This window comes from Amia ocellicauda, chromosome 23 (genome assembly GCF_036373705.1).
Source record: "Amia ocellicauda isolate fAmiCal2 chromosome 23, fAmiCal2.hap1, whole genome shotgun sequence".
In the NCBI taxonomy this organism is placed as follows: Eukaryota; Metazoa; Chordata; class Actinopteri; order Amiiformes; family Amiidae; genus Amia; species Amia ocellicauda.
The window spans coordinates 7,028,546-7,047,655 of NC_089872.1; the positions used below are offsets into that span (position 1 = coordinate 7,028,546).

General features: G+C 40.9%; 2 protein-coding genes across 3 annotated transcripts in view; both read right to left on the reverse strand.

Moving 5' to 3' along the window:
• sptbn1 (spectrin, beta, non-erythrocytic 1) overlaps window positions 1–4,208 on the reverse strand; it is a 103,697-nt gene extending 99,489 nt beyond the window's left edge. Inside the window, exon 1 of the mRNA XM_066697215.1 lies at window positions 4,069–4,208. The gene's annotated coding sequence lies outside the window, so the exon portion shown is untranslated. The remainder of the gene's footprint in view (window positions 1–4,068) is intronic.
• Window positions 4,209–5,818: 1,610 nt separating this feature from the next.
• LOC136719319 (uncharacterized protein C2orf73 homolog) lies at window positions 5,819–17,089 on the reverse strand. 2 transcript variants are annotated; one of them, XM_066697218.1, is made up of 6 exons: window positions 17,015–17,068; window positions 15,263–15,317; window positions 14,194–14,413; window positions 13,499–13,658; window positions 9,336–9,442; window positions 5,822–7,492 (listed from the first exon to the last, which is right to left on the reverse strand). In XM_066697218.1, exons 3-6 carry the CDS (start codon window positions 14,329–14,331, stop codon window positions 6,980–6,982), a joined length of 918 nt encoding a protein of 305 aa, XP_066553315.1. In that variant the 5' UTR covers window positions 14,332–14,413; window positions 15,263–15,317; window positions 17,015–17,068; the 3' UTR covers window positions 5,822–6,979. The 2 variants fall into 2 exon arrangements, with proteins under 2 accessions (XP_066553314.1, XP_066553315.1); XM_066697217.1 differs by lacking the exon at window positions 15,263–15,317 and having other exon boundaries at window positions 5,819–7,492; window positions 17,015–17,089.
• Window positions 17,090–19,110: the final 2,021 nt, after the last annotated feature.

The following is a 19,110-nucleotide window of genomic DNA, read 5'->3' on the forward strand; positions in this document are numbered from 1 at the left end:
CCAAAAGGATGGGTGAATGAACATTACGAAACGTTAAAAAGGACAAGAAGTGGCTGAAAACTGTTGTCCTGTTAACTGTAACCTTCAATTTTTTCTGTAAAACTGACAAGAAATGCTATGTTTTTCAGCAGAATTCAGTTCTCATCCAGCCATTGTGAAAGCCTGAACAAAGACAAAAATTGTGAATGAGAATGTTATGCGTGTGCTTGATGCAGTCACATTGTAGAATAGAATAGAAACACTGGTGCTTCCCCCCGCCTGGAAATGCCTCACCCACTGAAAGACTACCCCAGTGGAGCAGGCCACTGCCAGGTACTTATAACTCTAGCCAACTCTGTCACTAGTTTTGATTTAATATATTTTTTTAACTTGCACGAAAAACAGCTATAGAGAGGGCCTGTCATTCATATTTCAAGCCCAACGACATAAGGAAACGTTTTCGAGTTCCTCTTATAAATAATACAATAATTGATTATGCACCTAATGCATTTGATACATACCAAGAAAAAAAAAATCACAATCACTTAAGCCTATCAGTACTATTAAAATACATCCACACAGATCCATCCTCTTCTGCAGCAACACCAATCACAATAATACAAATATATGGGCTCATATTTCTCACCATTTGGGGAACGTCTTTCTCCTCCCCACAACAGAACTTTTAGAGAACAAATCCATGTCCGAATCACCTAGGATGGTCTGAATCACAAATCAGAAACAGGTCTTGTGTTAAAATGTAGGCTACTTGTGACAATGTGCCCCACTTCGCAAAGATTAAAGCCCTTTCATGGTGGGCAGAATAGGGGATCCAAGCCAGGAAGGGTCTTTAGTGGACTTATTTTGATCAGCGTTGTGAGAACATGTGGCCTATAACAAGTCCTGAATGAACTCAACTGGATTCTTGCAGAGCCATAGCTACAGAAGGATAACCAGTGAAAAGTTAGGTCAGATGAGTTGCATGCAATTAAATCTTCAGGGGACAATATAACTGGCATCTGTTACCTAAATCTCACAATGAGTTGCTCTTTCAGTAACATGATTATAACAGACATTTTCTCTTTGTGAAAAGCAAACTTTTTATTAAACTGGGAAAAAAAACATGTGAAGCACAACATGACATTCAACACTACAGTATAACCTAACAATATAATGTTTAAAAACAAGGCCTAGTTACAAAAAGCTCTTGCTGAGGTAAGACAACTTTGGGCAAGACATTGGTACATTTTTGTATTCAATCACACTAGCCTTATCTTCATTTTCACTTCAAAGGCAATCTCCTACCAACTCCAAAGTGAGGAAGGTCACACTAAAAAGTACAAACACCATATGGCACAAGTCAATCTACAAGTGATTCACAGGTTTTGTAAGGTCATGCAAGGATCTTAGCTGTTTGAAGACCAAAGGCATTTTCTGATTACTGCTCCTGGGTACAAACTGTGCTAAATGCACAATATTTGACTTCCCTGAAACAAAGCACAATTCATTAATTTACTTATTTTGTAGTATAATTTGTTTTCTCTGAAATACATACTTACATTTTACATTGAAGACATTGTCCATGACCAACAATTTTCATTTTTTGGTTTGTGTTTGGGATTTGTGAGGTAGGGAATAGTTGTGAACCACTTATTAACAATATTCCTTAAAATGTTAACATTGTTCCTCTGATGTGTTGACAACTTGTTACAAATGTGTTACACTTTGATAAATAATGACTTCAAAAATACATTTCAAGTAATTATCAAAGCAACACATTTCCCAGGGAAGCCAACAATGCTTAAACTTTCATGCATGTACATGTATAACTATATTCATATAATCATGCTTGCACTTGTGTGTGTCCATACACACATTGGCCTAACAATCTTGGTCTGATAGTTGACGGAAGCCTCAAAGTAAATCCAAAGGAAGCGACATTGATGCTCTGACCCTACATCCATTTATTAACGGGATAAGAATGGCCTCTCACACATCACAGAAGGAATATTCCTGAGAGAAGAGGGTTCAACTCCACCCAGTGCGTCTTGTGAGGCCTGGTCAATGAGTAGCGCTGTCCAGAGGCCTGCTCCACATACAGATCCGCCCTCATCCCCTCCCAGAAACGCGAGCATCTGTACTTCGACCATGAAAAACTGCAAAAAACAGTGCTTGGGGTGAGGCATGGAGAAAGTGGAACATGTCACCCAGCACCATCTTCATCACACTGACACTGAGTTTGTGCTGCATGCGTAACTGTGTTTTACAGACCACTAATGGCATCATCTATGTGCTACGTTAGTTTAGGGATCCTGTTTTGTTGAATAACCTGTGATAACTGCGGAGCATGCATTTCAATATTGCTTTAATAATAATTAGCAGGTGCAGATCTGACTGGGCGTTCTACAGCTGCAATATTCTGAAGGTCACATGCACGCAGACATCCACTTACAAAAAGGGGAATTAATCAGTAATGTTGTATTTATCTTTTATACCACTGTACGTCAAATAATTATATTCCTGGCTACCTTAGTTAAAATAAAAAATAAAAATCCGTAATAATAAATCCGTCAGTAAGACTATGTGAAATGCTTCGACACTGACACAGCAGTTCTGAAAGTGTGCAATCACCCCACCGATCATTTGCCCCCCAACAAAATATTGCAGTTAATGGTTTTAAAGCTGTGCGTGGTTATAATGTTGTGCAAAATCCCTTGCTTCTATAAAGACTAACACGGCTGGTGATAACCCCCTCCCTACCGCTGTTTGTAGCGTCAAATTAATGGTGGCGTTGTTATAACGCAGTTCTGCGCAGATCTGCAGAATTCCACCGCTCCCATTGGTGGAGCGGCGCAGAGCTGCGGAAATCTGCGTTACGAGATCGCGACCAATGTTGAAGAGCCGCAGGCTGGACTCCATCTGACCGCAATAGAGCACTACAGCAGCGCTGCAATGTTTTTACCCAGCACGCCTCCTGCATGGCGGAGAAAACATGCCAAGGACTATAAAACAAAACTGTGTCACGTCCAGGATGCCACCGTCGCATTGCCATTCCCAAAGCCGGCCAGCGCCGCAGTTCAGAAGCAGACAGACCAGGGGGTCATCATCGTTATTATTGAACTAGGTGTGCGGTGATCGAAGCCATTTCTCTACCCAGTGGGGCGGGGTGCTAGTATTGCACAGTCCCGGGGGAGAGCTGCAACCTGTGGAAACTGCACGCCTGGGAGGGACAGAGGGGCTGCATTTGGGGCGCAGCTGTTCAATTCGTCTGTTAGTCACGGCAGCAGTTTCAGTAGTTCAAATGTGTGATCCCGGGGATGCAGCCCACGCGTCCCCCGTATCGCACTGGATCTGCGGCGAGACAATGAAAAACGCCGCAGACCCAGCAGCCCCCAATCCAAACGCTAATAATAATAATAATAACATACGTGAGCCGCACCATCACTCGCACGACTGCGGAAAGGTCAAAAGGATAGAAAACTGTCTTTGCTGGTACCCAATTACACCGAAGAGCAGCAACAGAGCCTGCAGGAAAAATAAGCCTCTTTTCCTGCACACACTCGCACCCAGCAGCTCCAGCCACAGACGCTATCATTACGCCCTGTGGAAACATCACCCTCTCCGGCTGAGATGCGCTCGGCCACGCCTGCGTCTGCCCCACCGTACCGTTACACAGCCCGGAGCCTGCTCTGCAAACGTCCATGTTGCGATTGTCTTACACCTCCGTGCCAGCATCCCCAATCCCCCACAGTGATGCTCAATCACACGCCCGCCCGCCTGCACACACAAACAAGCCTGTGTTGGGCAGGAAAACAAGAGACCCGAGCCAAAGGGGATGCATATTCAACTCCCCGCTTTGTTTTCTGCGGCAAACCACCCTTTACGGTCTCCATCACCTCGCTGTGCTCATACAGGTGAAAGGGGGCCCGTTTTCCCTCCTCCACAGAGCTCAGAAAGACGTTTTACCCCAATAGCAACACCAGCTGTTGGTCGGTTTTGCAACTCCAGTCCAGCACGGGAAACGCACCCGATGCGTATTTCGGTTTTTACACATACTGAAGTGGTTTTCTTTTTCTTTTTCTGACTTACCGTCTAAGGAAGACGTGAAAGCGGTTGGGCCCCCCAGGAAGCACACGAAGAGCACACCGAGCCGGGCTGAGAGTCGCAGGGAGTGACTGGAGGAATCCGCACCGCCTGCCTCCCGAGCTGCTGCTGCTGCTGCTACACCAGCAACGCCGCTGCTGCACTGATTCACACAGGGGCGGGGAGAAAGAAAGAGAGAGAGAGAGAGAGAGAGAGAAAGCAAGCAAGCAAGCAGCCCCCCCCCCCCTTCGCACAGGGCCAGTTACATGCAAAATTAAAGAGCAGGGAGGGAGGGAGAGAAAAAAAAAATCCCTGTGCCAAATGCGCCTAGTTTCCAAGCAACGGGGCCAGCCTGGCTCCTGCCCCAGCGTTTGAAAAGATAAAATACTAATTTTGCAGGAGTGCAGACGAGCGAGGCGTCCTATTGTACGGGATGGAGTCGAAGCCGTGGCTGCTGCCGGTGTCACATTTGTACAGGTGGTGGACACTGGACAGGACGGGCTCATTTTCTCTCCAGTAAAATGTGTTGTCTGCCGGTCTGCGCGGCTGCACCAATGGGAGCGGTGGGATTGTGCACATCGGCGCAGAACTGCGGGGATCTGCGCTGCCGTCATACTACTGGGCAGCTTTGTTTTGCTGAAGTCTTTTTTTCTGACGGGACGTTATGAAGACTAAGGTTTTTTCGTGCTTGCACATTGTTGGCACAAAGGAGGAGCCCGATGAGGACATTGAGGCTATAACGTTTACCATACTAACAGACAGTGCTGTTCAAAACTCCCGTCTGTATGGGATGATATATGCATTAATAAAGAAACCTACAATGGTTGCATGCACTGCGTGTGTAGAGGATATCGACTGGCTATTTTTTTTTCCATTGTTAGGAATTATGTATGTGATTTCTCAAAGGAGCAGCTCACGGAAGTCGTATAAAAAGACAGCTCATCCCTGTCGGATAATGAAGACAGGTTTTAGTGGGACAACCTTTGAAGGAGGTTTGTCCACACAATGTTACAATTTTTCAAGTATGGCACAATTATGAGCAAAAAACTTCAAGAGGACAACTATATTATACAATTCTGGTGTTAAAACTAACCACACACACAATATATTGTAAATGGTATTTGGGACTGAAATGTAGAACAGATGTTGGACGAATTATGTTTAGAAAATATATTCCATGATTCGTCTAATTTACAACACTCCCAATTTGCACATTCCCTGTTTTTTTAATTATGTGGCGGAGGCCTTTATTCAATACAACTTGCAGAGTTTACAGATACTCATAATACAGTACTTCATTATGCAACACAGTGTAGGCACAGTACATTATAAACAATTAACATGAATAACCATGCAAAACAGTCTATGCAGTAGTAATTGGTTTGGTTTCCTTGGCTCCACTTTTTCTCATTCTGAAACGTTACAAAAGTAGTCTGTAATTGAATGAAATCTCTGAAAAATACACACCAGATATTTGCACAATAAATGTCATACCTTATTATTATTATTATTATTATTATTATTATTATTATTATTATTATTATTATTATTAGCTTACCTTTATGTAAGGCAACATGCATGTTTTATCAAAATATAAATGTTAGTTTTAGAAACTTTACTAAAAGTAAACAAGCATATTTAAAAAACAGCAAAGCTGTTCATAACTGTTCCATCCATAAAGAACAGATGCTGATTTCAGCTAAATCACACTGTTTTAAATTAATTCAGAACAAATATATTTCAGTATTATCCTCCATTAAAACAAGGTGCAATTTATCAATCTGCTAAGATGTTCTGCTGCCATTTGTTTTAAACAATCAGTGACACAAGGACAAACATCCTGCTGGTAGAAAAGGGATAAGATTTCAACACCGATCTAGGCCTGGATCAAATCAAAACGTCAGCCCACCCACCAATCACAAAACACAAACCAGTTCTTGGTGGGGGGTTTCTACTGGGTAGAAGTTCCGAGTTCTGTGGTTCAATACTTGAACTTGATTTGTTCAGTTCAACATCAGATGAAAGAAACCCCTAAGTCACACTGGTCAGATTTGTGCCTGGCAAAAATTAGCACTCATTCATAGCACTGAAATCCAGAGCCAGATTTGAAAAAGACAAGGAAGAGCTTATTTTACACATGTATATTTTATTCAGCATACAGCTCTTAACTCTAACAGCATTATCACAAGATTTAATTTTCAGCCTCCGTTTACACTATTTGTTGGGGTGTTTTTTAGTAAACATTTAATAAAAATCAAACACGCATGTATAAATCCATCCAGCAATGCACTTAGTTATCTCAGCATGTCATTGTTTCCATGGCTACAAGAAGCCCCCTTGAACTGATCTCATGTGTGCCTCCTCCGTACTTACTTTATTGTTGCCCTGCTTGACCTACTTGGTGATTGTTGTAGCTACTTTATTCTCCAGTCCTGTAGCAAATGAAAACTACTGTAACAGCATACAGGTGCATGAGTACTCAGGGGTCAGGGCACGAGGTATATACACCATCTGGCATGAACCAAATCTGATTATTGGAACTAAATATCAGACAATCATGCACAAAACGGTAAGAAAAACAAACATTATACTGCCATACTGATCTATCAATAATGCTCCTACCTCCCAATTCAAAATATTTATATTTTCTGGGTTTAAAACCAAATTTAAAAAAGAAACAAACGAACAAAACACTCTGGAGAGTTTGTGTTACAGTACAAAAATGGTTACGTTCTAGTTCAGCCTCACTATGGGCATTTTAAGAAGCGAAATTCTGTGGTGCTTTTCCCTTTTAATGAATGCATGGTTGCTGAGAAAGGAGAAACAGGCATAATAGAGAAGCAAAGCATTTACAATGTAATGATCAGATCAAATGGCATTGCAGCTGTTGTCATCAAAAATGCTCTCAGTGTTCGATCTAACTGCCCACTGGTGTCAGCTGGTGTCTGTGGTTACAGGCGCTGCTTGGAACAAGCCTGTCCACTTGCACATGGGCTGGAGGCGGCCCGATCACTGCCGTGGCCGAGGGGAGAGCCCTTATCTTGGTATGTGAGCTATGGGCTCTGTCCTGGAGATTCAGCTCAGGAGCAACTGGAGTGGAAACAGAAGGACCCTCCTCCCTTCTGGAAGGAACGCTGTCCACACCTGCTGTCGGAGGAACGCCTAGCTGAGCTCGTTCTTGGGCCGTGATTCTGGGCGAGGGCCCAGCCGCTTCCTTGAGGCCTGGTTCTGAGAAGGGCGCTCCAGTGCTCAACATCTGCCGGTGACGCAGTGAGACGAGCGCGGGTGAGGTCATCTGATTTCCTCTTTCCACTCTCTGCTGCGCTGGTGGAGAACCTGACCTCTCAGTGCTCAGGAATGCTGCTGCTCCACTGGGAGCCCTAAGCCCACTCGCTGGCTTTATCTCTGTCCACACAAAGGCTCCGTGACGCTGGAAAAGGGAAACAAACTCGAAATGAGCCAGGGAACAGCGAGCAGAGCTTGGAGCTGCAGCTGTGGCCGAGCTCATTTATTAGTTCAAGGCCTGGACGAATTCCACTTGCTTCCCTCTCCCACCCCCCTGGCTGTCAGCCGAGGCAGAGACAGATAGAGGGTGGTGGGGGGGGGGACAACAAATAATGGATACTCTGTCACACCACTGTATTCATGTAATGGATGTAGAGGAGGAAAAGAAACAGAGGCTGTACACCAAACTCAAAGAAAAAAAATGTCATGGGGAGGGGTGTGGGGGGGGGCATTTTCTACACTTTAAATCTATTCAACATTTATCCCTCAAAAGTGTCTGATTCTATTGCAATCGTGTACGAGTCACATTAGATTTCATCCCCCACAGATCAGGTTTCTATGGATACAGGTTTTTTTTATGCACTTTTTTTAACTAAAGCGCTCTACATTTAAAACGGAATTGTAATTGATTAATCTATGTGAAGCAAAAAATTGTGGCCATGGGCTAAATAAAATACTACTAAACAATTAACATCTGAGATCACTTACAAGACAGCTAAATTAGTTAAGAGAAATGTTGTTGGCACCTACAGGAAAGGCGGTATATACTTCTGAGAACCTGATTAATAATGACATTCAGTACAGCCATCGAATATTACACGTGTGCAGTATGTTGCAGCTCTTCCCACTATCTTCCAGTTTAATCTGCCTCTGAATACAAAGTGTTTTTGCTGATTTGTGGGAATTCACCATAATGTCTAAACTTGCTTTCCTTTCATTAACCTCAACAATCACCTCTACTTCGCCATCTCCACTGGACTGGACATATTCCAGCAAACATTTCAATTAAATTGAATGGCCCTCATACACTGATCATCTCCCTGTAGTCTCCTCAGGTTGTCTTCCTTTGGATTAGAGCAGTCGGAAAATATATTCAGTGATCTTGCAGTGGTATTATTATTATAATTATGATGATGATGATTTTTGTTTTGCATTGAAGCCATGACACTAGTTATGTGTTTTAAAAGCATTCACAGTACAGCAAATTCAAAGTAAAATAACTTTTATAAAATACACTTGTACCACATTTGCATACTGCATGCACTGCTAGTGGGCCATAGAAAGAAGTAAATATATATATTTATTTACAGATCAGTGGGCTTCAAGCGAGCCACTCAGGAGGCGTTATCATCACTTTTGTGAAGGCAGATGTGTAAGACTAAAATAAGTGTAACTGAAGCCTTGTTGAGATATGACAGAACCAGTTCAGGGCTAAAGGAAATGGACACTCTATTAGAGATTCAAAATGTGCAAACATATCTAGGCCAAGGATCATGGGACAAGAAACAATGTGCAGCTTTTTCCATTGGTCGAACGAGAGACGAATGAGAAACAACAACAAAAGAAGGAAAAAAAAAAAGTGGGGAAACTCAAGTTTTCCAGCGTTGCTAAGGCAACCCTACTTCAACGCGCCAGCTGGCAATTAAAACGAATGTACAGTAATTGTTTTTTCTCCAGTTGAAATGAACTGAGCTTTTACGAGTCACAGAGGCATCTCTCGAAGTGTTACTGCTACTACTACTACTGCGCTGTACTATTACAGGAACAAAATTACAGTTCCTGTTTTCGCCCTGAGGGAAGGGATATCAGAAGCAGTTTAAAAAACAGTTAGATTGACATCATTAAGACATCATTGCATAAGAAACATTTACAGTGTACAGTAATGTAATGAGGTAAAGGCTATGATCCGTTTTTCATATCAATAGTAGATTAAAAACAATAAGCAACAAACAGTGGCAATGACATACCGCAAAATCCCACATCCTTACCTTTCCCTGATATTGCTGGTTTTCAAACTTTCTTGAATCATACTGATGAATGAAAGACATGCGCTCCTGCAAAACCTTTGGAGTTGCTACATGACTCACTGTTGGAACTACAACAAAATACAAAAATGTTTATTTATTTAATTTATCCAAGTTGACTTACAAGATTTACACAATTATTACACTTTGTTATAAAACAACACCAACTAGCCAAAAATGGAAACCTCTCCTTGTTGGGCAACTATGTACCCAAATGGTGGTCTATTTTTACCCCTCATGGGACATTCCAGCGCATACCATGGATTCTCTGTAGGAGTGGGATCTAGCGGCTGCAGTCACTAGGGGAGATGTTGAAGTTCTGTGTCATGTTCTGCCACACAGACATACGCACACGCACACACACACACACACACACACACACACACACACACATCTGGCACAACAACACTGTCATCCCAAAAGCAGCCATCACTGCTGAGACACTAGTATCGGGTATTTAAAAAATGTCCCTTCCCGACAGCAGTCTTATTAATGTCAGCTGAGTATTCCTCACATCAAAATGCCCCTGCCACATAACAGATGCAGTGTGGATAGTGCCACACTTTCACACAGCTGCTGGTACAAAATGGTTCAGGCAGGCTTCATTGGGACCAGATAACTTTTCTCCATCGGTTTCCATGAGAGACCTCAATGGAAAGTCAGATTGGTGGTGGGAGTTGGGACAGTGGACCAGTGGACCAAGGGTCACTCTTTCCTCTGGACCAGAAATGGTAATAAATTGAAATAAAACTGAGGTCCTGACTCACTGTGGTCATTTAAGACCCCCTGGCACTTTTCAGAAGAGTACTGATGCTAGACATGGTGTTCTGGCTACGATAAAAATCAGGCTTCCTCAATTCTTGCTGAGCATTAACCATAAAGTGCTTTTGGAAGTCTGAGATATAGTGGGTTTATCCATTCTGCACTGTACTATTGTCATTGTGGTGTGCCAGCTGTATTTACCCATCTCTGAGGAGCAAATTATAAGAACATGTAACTACTGGATTTACATTCAGTCACTTTGGAAATAAGACCTATTTATATAGGCTGATGTGTGGCCTTCAGTGTATATACTTCTAATAAATATTTATTAAACACTGGGAATAACCTTAAACAATCTACTGTTCTCCTGATATAAATAGATCAGGAAGAAAAATGGCAATGTAAAGAATTTCTATAATATTTTAGAAAGGAAAGTTTATATTCTTCCCAGAAGGGCTGTAGCAATCTGTGGCCTCCTATTGGCGTTCTCACACATGAGCAAATGGTGCGAGCTGGCTGATCAATCCAGACCTTTTCTTACGTCAGCACATTATGCTCCCTTGTGGTGTGGACTATCAACAAAATGTAAAAAGAACAATGCATACAATCTATTGTTATGAGTACTGTAGGGGGTAAAAGCCAACACCCTCCGTTTTGCTTGACAAGAATACTGTCTTCAAGTAAAGTGGATGACCTGTGTACAGATCTCCATGAATTTAGTTACGTACTGACTCCACCTTTAAAATAAAATTCATAGTGTATGAGAGCTGCATTCCTACAGACTGCAATGGAATCAGGCCAGGTAGTACTGAGAAAATAACTACATAAAACAAAGGGTGCTCTGAGAGTGAACCCAAATTACTGAGATGCCTGAGACAAGAACGTAATTAGGGGAGTCGGTTTAATCTGATAAGATTTTAGCTATGAAAGAAAGGCAGTCTAGTTTAGGTCACATTTGTTTCATATAGTGGGACTCACAATTGACTAATTAACCAAATGTATTAGTTTTTAAAAATGTTCCTTTTGCAGGCGCCAAATCCATGGCAAATTCTGTCAGATGTATGTTAACAGCTTATAATGTGTATCCCTACAATGTACAGAGCCTAGATGTAAGAACATAAGAACATAAGAAAGTTTAGAAACGAGAGGAGGCCATTCGACCCATCGTGCTCGTTTGGTGTCCATTAATAACTAAGTGTTCCAAGGATCCTATCCAGTCTATTTTTGAATGTTCCCAAATTTTCAGCATCTACCACATTGCTGGGGAGTTTGTTCCAGATTGTGACTTCTCTGTGTAAAGAAGCGTCTCCTGTTTTCCGTTTTGAATGCCTTGTAGCCCAATTTCCATTTGGTGTGTGTGTCCCTGCTGATCTGGAAAAGCTCCTCTGGTTTGATGTGGTCGATGCCCTTCATGATTTTGAAGACTTGGATCAAGTCCCCACGTAGTCTCCTCTGTTCCAGGGTGAAAAGGTTCAGTTCCCTCAGTCTCTCCAAGTAGGACTTTCCCTTCAGACCTGGAATAAGTCTGGTTTGTCTCCTCTGAACTGCCTCTAGAGCAGCAATATCCTTCTTGAAGTGTGGTGCCCAGAACTGTACACAGTATTCCAGATGAGGTCTAACTAGTGCATTGTACAGTCTTAACATTACTGCCCTTGTTTTAAATTCTACACTTTTGACAATTTACCCTAACATCCTGTTTGCCTTTTTTATTGCTTCCCCACACTGTTTGGATGGAGAAAGTGAGGAGTCCACATAGACTCCTAGGTCTTTCTCATGCGATACTTCATCTAGTTCTATTCCTCCCATAGTGTAATTATAGTGGACATTTTTGTTACCTGCGTGTATTACCTTGCACTTGTCCACATTGAATTTCATCTGCCAGGTGTCGGCCCACAACTGAATATTATCTAAGTCCCTTTGAATAGCCTGTGCTGCCAAGATTGTATCTGCTGAGCCACCTATTTTAGTATAATCTGCAAATTTGACAAGTTTGCTAACTATCCCAGAGTCCAGATCATTAATATAGATTAGAAACAGCACAGGCCCTAGTACTGATCCCTGTGGAACTCCACTAACAACCTCACTCCAGTTATAAACAACTGCTCTAATCGACACCCTCTGTTTCCTATACATCAACCAGTTCATAATCCATCTACTTACATTACCCTGAATGCCTACAGCTTCCAATTTGAGGATCAGTCTTTTGTGTGGAACCTTATCAAAAGCTTTTTGAAAATCTAAGTATATCATATCATATGCTTTCACATGATCTACAGCTGCAGTTGCATGTTCAAAAAATTCTAATAAATTAGTAAGACATGATTAGTAAGACATGATTAGTAAGACATGATCGTCTAAACCCATGTTGACTATCTCCAAGAATATGGTTTTCATTAAGATGCTCCTCTATTTTCTGTCAAATCATTGTTTCCAACATTTTACAGGTGATGCGGGTGAGACTGATTGGTCTGTAATTTCCTGGCTCAGTTTTGTCCCCTTTCTTGTGGATTGGTATGACATTTGCTGTCTTCTAGTCAGTTGGCACATCTCCTGTTCTAAGTCATTTGGAATATTTGACTTAGCGGCCTATAAATAATTTCCCTAATTTCTTTAAGTACTGTTGGAAATATCCCATCTGGCCCAGGTGAGTTATTTGTTTTTAATTCTGCTAGTCCCTTTAGTACCTCCTCCTAATTTATCCTGATCTCTCTTAGGATTTGCCTGCACTGATTGTTAACCTGTGGAATAATGTAAAATAAGTACATCTCAACTTCAGAACAATCCAAGACTTTTTGGAGGAATAAACATTTGGATTTGATTTTTTTAAAGGGGTAACATTTCAATTTGAAATTAAAACCTGTAAAATCATTACCACCTTAAATCTCAGATGCAGTTCTCCAAATTTACTCTAGAGATGAGTGGGCAGGAGCATTTCTGAATGCCTTCTCTATTGGGGAAGTAGTAAATGTCTCTTTTAAAATTCTTTATAATTCTGAGTATAAACTCATCTAACTATCCAGCAGTCACAGGGATTTGCCTCAGAAAATGAATTAATGAATGAATTAATTAAATAATTATATTCCTAGTACTTACACTGTTATAAGTGTTAATTATTACATTAATTAGCAGATGCCTTAATTCAACTTATACTTTTTACAAACACTAACATTCAATGTTCTACTTATACAATAAGATCAGGAGAGAACCAAGAAACTTCAGGTTTTATGATTTGTACTTGTTTGTTAAGTTGAATAGAGCACAACATACAGTACAAACACACAAAAGACATAACAAATATAATAATGTAACATTCAGTATTAATTTAATGCACCAGACTGTAGCAAGATACTAAGCACTTAGCCTACCTATTCCTGAGGATGGAGACTTAAAGGGGTTGTTTCCATGTCTTGTGCTCGGAGTATAAAACTGTTGTCTTTGCTGGAAATCGTTCCTCTGAGTGCTGTCTTTGCTATACGATGGGGAGCATTTCATATTTTGTTCTGATCCACTGGGCCACCAATTGAACTGACAGTTGAGACAAAGTAGGATGATGTTACTATTGTGTTTTTGTAGTATTATTTATTTATAATGTTTCAAGACAATGTTAATATTCTGATAAAAAAACACACATCTGTTATACCCAAAGTGAAAATAAAATAAATCTGTCTGACACAAGGGTAGGGGTGGGCAGTTTATTGTATTGTCCAGAGTAGAGTAGAGTAGAAAATCACAGGAATATTTTGAGAACAATTATCCCTGAATCAGAGTTTAGTATTTCGAGGACTGTGCTGTCCTGCGTGGTGTCCGTTTCAAAACAGATCAAGAGGTGAAGGGTGTCACAGTGTTTGTTTTAAGACAACTCCAAGCAACAGGTGAAAGTTCTGGGCATAGACAGGAATTTCCTGTCACTGTGTTCAAGCATAGTTTTGTAGTGACACCTTTAGGAAGTAGCCTATAAACATCAATACGCTGAAAGTTATAGTAAATGGGCAATCAGGTACACGTAACAGGACAAAGATGAGAACCTGTCAAGCACAAAGTCACACATTACTAAACATACCTGCTCAGACATCGTACTGTCTGTTTCCATGTGAAATATGGGTGCATTGAGGCTTCTGACATTGGTCCTTATGAATTTAGCGTAGTAAGGCTGGGGTACATTGTGGGTTTTTTGTAAGCTTATTTCAGACTTTGTCATCTGAATGGGTTCATTGTTACATTGTTTATTCAGTTCCAATCGCTCCGGTAGCTTTTCATCAAATATCCTGTAAGTATTGGCACTGATAAAAGGTTCAAGAAATAAGAAAGATTAATTTAAATAAGAAAGATTCCCCCATCATTATTGTATAAGTATACATGGCAGAGTTTTTCATTCTGCATGAATGAGACTTTATTTCCAAATAACAGTCAGTGTAATGCTCCAGCACAAAAGGGACCTGTCTGTTTATTATGTAAGACTATACAGTGGCTATAGGAAGTATTTAGAATTTGTTGTATTACAACCTGAATACATTTAAATGGCATTCCCTCTTTGATTTACATAACCTACTCAACACTTTGAAAAGGAATTAAGTTTTTTATTGTGAAACAACCATTAATGAAAAAAAACTATTATTCACCGCCCTGAATAAATACTTGGTAGAACTACCGTTGGCAGCAATTACAGCTGTGTGTCTTATGGGGTAAGTCTCTAACAGGTTATAATCGCCCATTCTTCACAAAATTCTTCAAGCTCTGTGAAGTTGGATGGGGATCGTTGGTGGATACCCATCTTCAAGTTTTGTCACAGATTCTTAATCAGATTCAAGAATCGTTGACTGGTTAAATTCACTTGTTGTTTATAAACCATTGTAGTGTCACTTTGACTGTGTGCATTGTTCTGCTGAAAGGTGAATCTCCTTCCCAGTCTTAGGTTTCTTCCAGACTGAAGCAAGGATTTCCTTGTATTTAACTCAATTTAGTATTACAAGCTTCCCAGTCCCTTCCAACTGTAAAGCATCCCCATAACATGATGCTGCCACCACCATTCTTTAACACAACTTCCTTCTTTAACACAACAAAATGTAAAAACATCCAAGGGGGTGAAAACTTCCTATAACCACTGTACTATATACTACCGGTCAAAATACCTCAATTTTTTTCAGTTTTTCTTGAAATTTATGCAGTTTAATGTCTCACTGTACTCTGAAATTAAAGCATAGAACAAACAATTGGAGATTAAAAAGTAATCATGGAATTATTTTGTTTAACAAAATGTAGCCCCTTAAGCTCACAAAGCCCACTGGTACCCTTAAAAGGGCACCAAATCCAAAGTGCTTCTCTTTAATCCCATGTGTACTCTTCTCTGTTGTGTTGTTTGCCAAGTGTTTGGTATCCCATGAAATACCATTTTATTGGATGAGTATTTTACAATTTCAAAAATAAAAACGTACAAAATTTTAATACTTAAATAATTTTTTTCTTTTTAAATTCAATTCTAAAATAATTTCTAAAACATTAAAATAAATCATTTTTTGAGACTCTCCGCATTCAAACAAAGTGAAGCTTCTCTGATGTGAAAATTGTGTTTTTTATACCCCGCCCGCATTTACGCGCCTACCCTTGGTGGGGTGGGGGATACTTGGTCTGAGTAGGAATACAAGATGTCAGAAAATATTGACAATCATGACATATTCTGGAACCAGACAATCTAATGATCAAAACAAGATCATCCACTTTTTGGTAGAAGCAACACACACCTGTCGAGAGCTCAAAATGTCAAGATGGAAAACTGTTTACAGTGTACTAATACACAACGATTTTACATAACTGGATCTATGTTCTAAACTTCTAAAGAAATCCGATTGAAACTGAGTGATCTGTGACCGTCTGAATGATACCACCCCCCCCCCCCCCCCACCCAGAGCAGACTGTGTGTTTACCCCCTGGGCTCTGAATGGCAGTGGGTGTCACAGAAACTGTAAATTGGATGTGTTTGAGAGTGAAACACACTGGTAGCCAAGACAATAAGCTTTCAAACGATGTGTGCATTGTAGGAATACACTTCTATGCACAGGAGCTGCACATAACACTGCCAAATAATGCTAAGAGGGTGTAGTAACACAGTATATAACTCTGAAATGTACATTATTTTTCTTTTTTTTTAACCTAAACTTTATTTTAAACTGGAGCAATGGGGGTGTTCTAAAACTTTTGACCGATAGTCTATCTATATATAAAAAAATCATTGCTTTACAAGAGGAACAGGTCAAAGGTGGACAAAGGAAACTATCAAATTGATCCCAAGAGATAAAAAAAGAAAAACACATAAACGATGGGAATATGAAATCATAACCTTTGCAGGCGTAACTTGGAAAAGGGAAGCTAACAAGTGGAAACATGTTATGGAGGCCCTCATCCAGCTGTATCATATATATATATATATATATATATATATATATATATACACACACACACATACATATCATCATCATTATGACAGTTACATTTAAACTATTTTCTGACTGTTTCATTACTTTCTTTTCTGTTCAGTGACTGCCGAAAAGCTGTCATTTTCTACAGCTATCTATACTAGCTAAGCAAGGTCTGTGTGGTGTTTACTATACCTTAACTACCTGTCACTACCTTACACACATACATGACATCACGCCACGCATGCATCCGTTACCTTTAACTATGGAAACTATTAACTATTGTAGGGGTTAACAAAAACAATGCCCTTGCAAACAAAATTAATGAATTTCGGTTTAAAATACAAAATGACGACACACAACTGGAGTCGTATTCTGTAACTAGACAATTAGTTATGAATTAGTCAATTATCGATCGCATTGTCGCAGCCCTGTGCACAGCGATGTCGCACTGCGCGGAGTGATACTTACTGGAAAGCTCGGGGAACTCTCTTCCTCTCCGCGCGCTGCTGCATGACCACCGCGAGCAGAGCAGGACTGCGCGCGACGGACGCCTCTGAGCGTTGCTAAGCAACTGCGGTCTCCAGGCACGCACTGCCACACCGCGTGAGTCCCGCACAGCGCACGCGCATTCGTCTGTTCCCTTCTTTCATAACCTTAGACATGTGTAATATTTCTGTGTAATGCGGTAGTCCTAAAGTGTAGAGATCGACGTTGGCCATTTTTAAAAGCATGCTTACTGCAGACGCTTTCTAGTGAAAAAAGGCATCCCATAAAACTAAGCTGATGATAGTCAGCCAAATGGACTGCATTTTTTTCCAATAACAACCGCGAGAAGTAATTTATTTAAATTAAGTATTAATCAATTTCATTTTAACAGTATAAAATACTATTCCTGTATCTTCTTCACTATAAAAAAAAAAAAAAACCTACCATTGTCTATTAAACCAAGATATTGGTTTATATACACTCACCTAAAGGATTATTAGGAACACCTGTTCAATTTCTCATTAATGCAATTATCTAACCAACCAATCACATGGCAGTTGCTTCAATGCATTTAGGGGTGTGGTCCTGGTCAAGACAATCTCCTGAACTCCAAACTGAATGTCTCAATGGGAAAGAAAGGTGATTTAAGCAATTTTGAGCGTGGCATGGTTGTTGGTGCCAGACGGGCTGGTCTGAGTATTTCACAATCTGCTCAGTTACTGGGATTTTCACGCACAACCATTTCTAGGGTTTACAAAGAATGGTGTGAAAAGGGAAAAACATCCAGTAACCGGCAGTCCTGTGGGCAAAAATGCCATGTTGATGCTAGAGGTCAGAGGAGAATGGGCCGACTGATTCAAGCTGATAGAAGAGCAACTTTGACTGAAATAACCACTCGTTACAACCGAGGTATGCAGCAAAGCATTTGTGAAGCCACAACACGTACAACCTTGAGGCGGATGGGCTACAACAGCAGAAGACCCCACCGGGTACCACTCATCTCCACTACAAATAGGAAAAAGAGGCTACAATTTGCACAAGCTCACCAAAATTGGACAGTTGAAGACTGGAAAAATGTTGCCTGGTCTGATGAATCTCGATTTCTGTTGAGACATTCAGATGGTAGAGTCAGAATTTGGCGTAAACAGAATGAGAACATGGATCCATCATGCCTTGTTACCACTGTGCAGGCTGGTGGTGGTGGTGGTGGTGTAATGGTGTGGGGGATGTTTTCTTGGCACACTTTAGGCCCCTTAGTGCCAATTGGGCATCGTTTAAATGCCACGGCCTACCTGAGCATTGTTTCTGACCATGTCCATCCCTTTATGACCACCATGTACCCATCCTCTGATGGCTACTTCCAGCAGGATAATGCACCATGTCACAAAGGTCGAATCATTTCAAATTGGTTTCTTGAACATGACAATGAGTTCACTGTACTAAACTGGCCCCCACAGTCACCAGATCTCAACCCAATAGAGCATCTTTGGGATGTGGTGGAACGGGAGCTTCGTGCCCTGGATGTGCATCCCACAAATCTCCATCAACTGCAAGATGCTATCCTATCAATATGGGCCAACATTTCTAAAGAATGCTTTCAGCACCTTGTTGAATCAATGCCACGTAGAATTAAGGCAGTTCTGAAGGCGAAAGGGGGTCAAACACAGTATTAGTATGGTGTTCCTAATAATCCTTTAGGTGAGTGTATATATATATAATTTTCTTATTATTAATCGTTTTATTATGCAGGTAAACCAACACCATGCAACTTCAATCAGTGTAATTTTGGCAAGCTATGCATTACTAGCATTGGTTACTTACTAGCATTTCCTGTCTCCCCATGTGTGAGGCGGAACAGTACACACAATTAGGTTTATAACCCGTGACTGGGTTGTCTGTTGTCACACATTTGTGATGTGTTGCTTTGTGAGAAGCTTCCTGCCCGGGGCAGATGATGCCACCCTGGGTGACCTATCACAGAAAATGTGAAGGAATGGCTTGCAACAGGTGAAAAACTGTGGGATACATAGGCGGACAAGCCATTGGGCAATTCTGGCCGGTCGATTCCCATGTGGGCC